We start from the raw sequence: 5016 nt of genomic DNA, 5'->3' as shown, positions 1-5016 counted from the left end.
GAATCGACTTGGTAACGCCACCAGACGGCTTGGTGTCCGCGTCAAGTCGGTTGACAGTCGTCATGGCAAGCTTCCATGGCAAGCGCTTCAACTCTCTACACCTTCACGCTACAAGCACCTTTATAGTGGTTGTCGTAGGCTGGTGCTAGGTGTCGGGACGGAACTCGTCGGCGGTAGCCTGGAATGATGCAAGGTTGTTTATTTAGCAAATATTTTTTATTGTAAAATGGATTTGCGTATATATGCGTATATATATACTTCGCGTAATATTACAAATCCAGTATATACTCTGTGTGCTTTGCTTCTTGGCCTTCTACATGGCCATGTAAGCTGAGTAAAACAGGCTAGGTGCCTCTACATGGTCATGTAGGGTGGGTAAATGCAGTCGGGTACGATGCGGTGGGTGATTCTATCGCTTTGCGCACCCTTGTCTTCCGCCACCCCCGACAACTAATATTTACTCTCTAAACATTATATTTCTTTGGCAGCTTGCGTGGACAGCCTGCCACGTCAGGGTATTATATACCATTTATAATTCTTATATAAATCAAATAAACTATATATGCGTATTTGATACAGAAATCCAGTATTTGCCCAACCTTGAATGATGGGGTGGTCACCGATGATAGATGTGCGAGTCACGGCTAGAGGAGACGTGTTACGACAGTTACTGTCGGGAGCGCGTAGCGCTTGAATGAGACGAGACGAGCTCAAGCCTCCGTTGGGCCGCCAACAATGAGCCGAGTAGCAACACAAAGCCGTCAGATCCATAGATAAGACGTTGATTCGCACTCATCAACACTGCAATATTGTCACTCGTTTATTGCAGAGGTTACGCCTTGCTCAGCGCATATTTTTCGCTCAAGAGGCCCACAATGACGGCAATGAGACCGGCAATCACGAACAGCAGCGCCGATGGATCCATCCCCGTGGCTGTCGACACGGTGGCGGGTGGTGTTGTCGTTTGTCGGGCCGCGCGGCTCTTGGCAGCGCCGTCCTTGGACCACTCTTTCAACTGCCCGCGGACCGCATCGACGTTGGCGTAGCCCTTCCGGCGCAAAATGGCTTGCAATTCCGAGGCAATGCGGTCAAAGCACTTGGGGCCTTCGATCCAGTGGCACGTGCCGATCTGGACGGCCTGCGCGCCGCACAAGAGCATGTTGAAGACGTCGTCGCCGGTCTCGATGCCGCCGACGCCGACGACCGCAATTCGCGCATGCAGAAGCTCGCGCATCTTTTTAACGTTGGCGAGCGCCGTGTACTTAACCGCAGGGCCCGAGAGACCGCCAAAGCCATTCTTGGGGCGGATCGCGGGCATCTCGGCCTCGGTGTCGATCACGAGAGCGTTCCCAACAGTGTTGATCGATGCGACAAAGTGCACGCAGCTAAAGGTGTTGATGATCGTAGCCGCCTTCTCAAAGTGAGGGCCGTCAAAGTACGGCGGCAGCTTGATGCCAAAGAGCTTCTTGGACGCGGCGAGGCCGGGGTGGGCTTGGACGGCCGTGAGCACATCGCGGAGCTGGTCGAAATCGTATGCGATGATCGGGTGGCCAATGACGTTCGGGCACGCGAGGTTGAGCTCAATGCCGTCGACGCCGTCGGTGGCAATGGCATCCGAGAGCATGCGGAGGTTGTCCGCCAGGTTGTGCCCCGAGAGCGAGACGAGGTACGGCTTGCCCTTTGCCGACGCAATCGCGTCAGATGCGAGGTAGTAGCCAATGCCCTTGTTTGGTAGACCCTCCGAGTTGAGGCTTGCGACCTTGTCGGCTTGCCACGTGCGCGGCAGGTCGTTGCCGCTCTGCTCGTTGACCGTCGCGCTCTTGGCAAGGACGGCGCCGGCAGCCGACGACGCAATCTTGGCCAGCGCGTCGGTGGACCCCGTGCGCGGACCACTGGCGTTGTAGATGCACGTATCGAGCGTGAGGTGGCCGAGCGACGTGCGCAACATGGTCGTGAATTGAAAAGTGCAAAGTGATGTGCCAGAACCGTGATTGGTCGACATGCAAATCTTTGCGTGCAGCCAATCCGTGCGCGGGATGCGAATCCAAGGCATATGATTGGCCGTTTTTAGCCAATGGCCTCGCCGCATGCCGCAGCTTCAAGCAGGCAGACTGGCGATCGATGTTGGGTGCCCGGCCGACCGCAGCATCGCAACGTACGCGCAGCCAACGCACCTAGAACGTGTACTATGCAGACCGCGATACACGAGAGAGAAGCAATGACAAATACGTTTTGTTGCATCAAGTGTTAACCGACTAGCATGGTTTTGCCGGCGCTACTGACGCCACAACGTCGTGCCTTCCTCGGCGTCGCTATTCCAAAGGAACGCATTCGCGCCAAACTTGATACAACCGCGCGCTGGGGCGCATCCGCCATGTCGACTGAGGACGTCGATATCATGCTCGGGCGTCTGTGAGTAGAAGAACGCGGCGTGCAGCGACCGCGGCGCGACGGCGAGGCCGCGCCCATGGCAGCCGTCGCCACGCTCGCCGTCGCTGCCATTGGCAAACGGGAAGGCCGTGGCGCCCCCGGCCTTGACATCGTTGAGGTACACAAACACAGTCGCGAGACGCTGGGGCCGGTACACGGCACGACGCGGCAGCTGCGCCGGCACCGCGTACTTCAGCCGGACGTCTTGAACGCGATGTTCAAATCGCCTTACGACGAGAGGCAGGAACGTAGGGCCAAAGGACGTCAGCGCGTCGAGCAACAGGTCGTCTCGACGCCCTTGCTCGTATTGCGCAACCAGCCAGGCGCTGTACGTGGCATTCGTGGCCGCTTTGAGCGCTGTGCCGTCGAGAAGCACGAGCTCGAGAAGCTGTTGCTGAAAACGCTTGTCAAACTTGGGATACCACTCGCCGGTCGGCTGGACGAGGGCGGGGCAGTCGGCACAGCTTGCGACTATTTCTTTGAGCCATCGAATCCATCGAAAGTAGTGACTCTGGCCGTTGACGGCGGTCGCTCGAGGCACGGCAGCGTACGTGAGCTCGACACGGTTGATTGGGTCGGACCATGCTTTGATCAGCGCGTCTAAGTAGGCGGGTCGCGCCGTAAGGAGCTCTTGGAGCGTGCCAGGAACGTTCTCGTCGAGGTTGAGTCGCAGCCAGTCTTGCCACGCCAAGTCATATCTACCGTCATGGCATTTAGATGCTCTTGTCGATTTGAGAATGGGTTGCCGTACCGAGCAGCAAAGTAGTTGGTGGCGACCGCATGGGCAAAGAACACTTCGAGAAGGGCGTGGGCAAATGCCTCGGTGGTGCGAGGGTACAAAGGCCCGTCGTTCGGATGATAGGCCGGCGGCAGGGCTACGTCATTGGCGACGAGAGCATTCAGCGCCGCCGCGGCCCAGACAACCCATGCGTCGTATGCGTCGATTGCGGGTTCCGGCGACGGGTCGGCCAAGATGGTCTTGCCACCAAACGTGTCCAAATGCGGCTTGTAGTAGGTACCGGGCGTATACTGCACGAGATGCAGCTGTTCGGCGTACGTCTGGCTCGGAAGACGGGCAATGGCGGCTGCCCGGGCTTGGATACGCCGTGAGTGGCGGCTGGGAGGCAAGAACGCCGTCTGGCTCGTTCGGTGCTTGGAGACGCCTGTTCACACGTCCCGCTAAGAGATCCTTTGCCATCGAAGTGCAGATGTACCGTCGCGACCGGCGAGATCGACTTGCGACGCGGCCAAGTGCGGCGTGCCCTCGGCAACGATGCTGTCGGCTTCGTCTTGGGACACAAAGTCCGAGAGCAGAAACACGCGCGGCGCAAGGCTCAGCGTCGTCAAGTGCATCGACCTATTGCCTTCGTATAGCGTATGGACATGACCAATCGCAATGCCTGGCCAGACCCACGACTGAAACTCGAGTAGAACGTGGACGATGCGAATTGAGTCGACGTCGGCTGCGGATTGCAGTGGCTGCCCATTCGGCGAGTACAAGCGCAGGCCTAGCGCGACCCAGTCGGCGTCGGCACCGAGCGCGAGTGCTGCGGTTTGCGCCATCGTGCCCAAGTCCGAGAGGTCATATGCGGCCATGAAGAGCCCGTCGTTGGCCCCGTTAAGCAGCACGAAGACGTGCCCACGCACGCGCAAGGCGTCGGCGCCGAGAGCCATGGCCTCGCGCACGTCAGATCGCTGCGAGGCAATGGAGGGCGATGGCGACGAGGCGACGGACGGCCGTGGAAGAAAGAACTGCGGTGCCATGTACATGACGTCCGGGCTAGCGTATTTGCAAGGGACGGTGTCTGTACCTTCTGCATCGTCGCGATCCAAGCGCCATTGCGTAGCGACGAGAAGTGCAAACAGAAGAGGAAGAAGCGGCAGCAGGACCGAGCGTGGCCATCGTGAAGGCGCCAGGCCATGCGGCGCGATGGGAAGCACGGCGGTCGCGGAAGGCTGCCGGTCGGGCATGGTGGCAAGAGCTAGCCGACGTTTGATTGGTCTAAAAATAGCCAATCAAATAGCTTGCGTCGACACCAAAGTAGCATTTTGAAAAAGAGGCCACCCGCTGGAATACAGCGGAACGTTGGTCCCGATATCGATAAGGCGATAAGCTTGTTGAGAGCATATTGCGCTAGAATCGCAGCTTGAACTTGAGCGACCTCAGTGCATCGGTGCCAAGATGCTTGCCACCTTTCGATCATTGCACAGTCGTGGCTGAGGTAAAGATGACCTTGGCTGCTGGTCGGACGAAAGCGAAACCAAGATACCTGCATGCACCTTGTGGAAGTCCAGCGCACCGGTATTGCAAGAGCAGTGTGTTTTTATATGGTATAAGATCTGAAACGGACTCGTCGTGACGTGGCATGCGCTCGTGCAAGCGAATCAAATCTCAAAAAATGGCGCGAACGTATTTTTATTCCTAAAAAAAGCCACCGCCCAAGTCTTCTTGCGAGAACATCGTTGCGTCACGAGAGCCTAGTCATCAAGGTCACAGACGCCGACGACCGGCGGCAGCCCAATCGTCGTCATGAGGTCGCTTGGCGTCGAGCTCACAATGCCGTCCTTCGTCATCACAAACGCGTC

General features: G+C 57.7%; 3 protein-coding genes across 3 annotated transcripts in view; all 3 read right to left on the bottom strand.

The window, feature by feature from the left end:
• Positions 1–780: 780 nt before the first annotated feature.
• Positions 781–1963, bottom strand: SDRG_14531 (hypothetical protein). Its single transcript, XM_008620666.1, has one exon. It carries the CDS (start codon positions 1946–1948, stop codon positions 833–835), a length of 1116 nt encoding a protein of 371 aa, XP_008618888.1. The 5' UTR covers positions 1949–1963; the 3' UTR covers positions 781–832.
• A 250-nt stretch (positions 1964–2213) lies between these two features.
• SDRG_14530 (hypothetical protein) lies at positions 2214–4419 on the bottom strand. Its single transcript, XM_008620665.1, has 3 exons — positions 3645–4419; positions 3182–3593; positions 2214–3128 (listed from the first exon to the last, which is right to left on the bottom strand). The coding sequence occupies exons 1-3, from the start codon at positions 4399–4401 to the stop codon at positions 2276–2278; spliced, it is 2022 nt and encodes a 673-aa protein (XP_008618887.1). The 5' UTR covers positions 4402–4419; the 3' UTR covers positions 2214–2275.
• Positions 4420–4729: 310 nt separating this feature from the next.
• SDRG_14529 (hypothetical protein) overlaps positions 4730–5016 on the bottom strand; it is a gene marked incomplete at its 5' end in the record, with an annotated part of 1654 nt that continues 1367 nt past the window's right edge. Inside the window, one exon of the mRNA XM_008620664.1 lies at positions 4730–4981. Coding sequence (XP_008618886.1) covers positions 4909–4981 — 73 coding nt within the window. The 3' untranslated portion in view covers positions 4730–4908. The remainder of the gene's footprint in view (positions 4982–5016) is intronic.

This window comes from Saprolegnia diclina, assembly GCF_000281045.1.
Source record: "Saprolegnia diclina VS20 unplaced genomic scaffold supercont1.73, whole genome shotgun sequence".
Taxonomy (NCBI): Eukaryota; Oomycota; class Saprolegniomycetes; order Saprolegniales; family Saprolegniaceae; genus Saprolegnia; species Saprolegnia diclina.
This window is presented reverse-complemented; position numbering and strand designations above follow the sequence as displayed.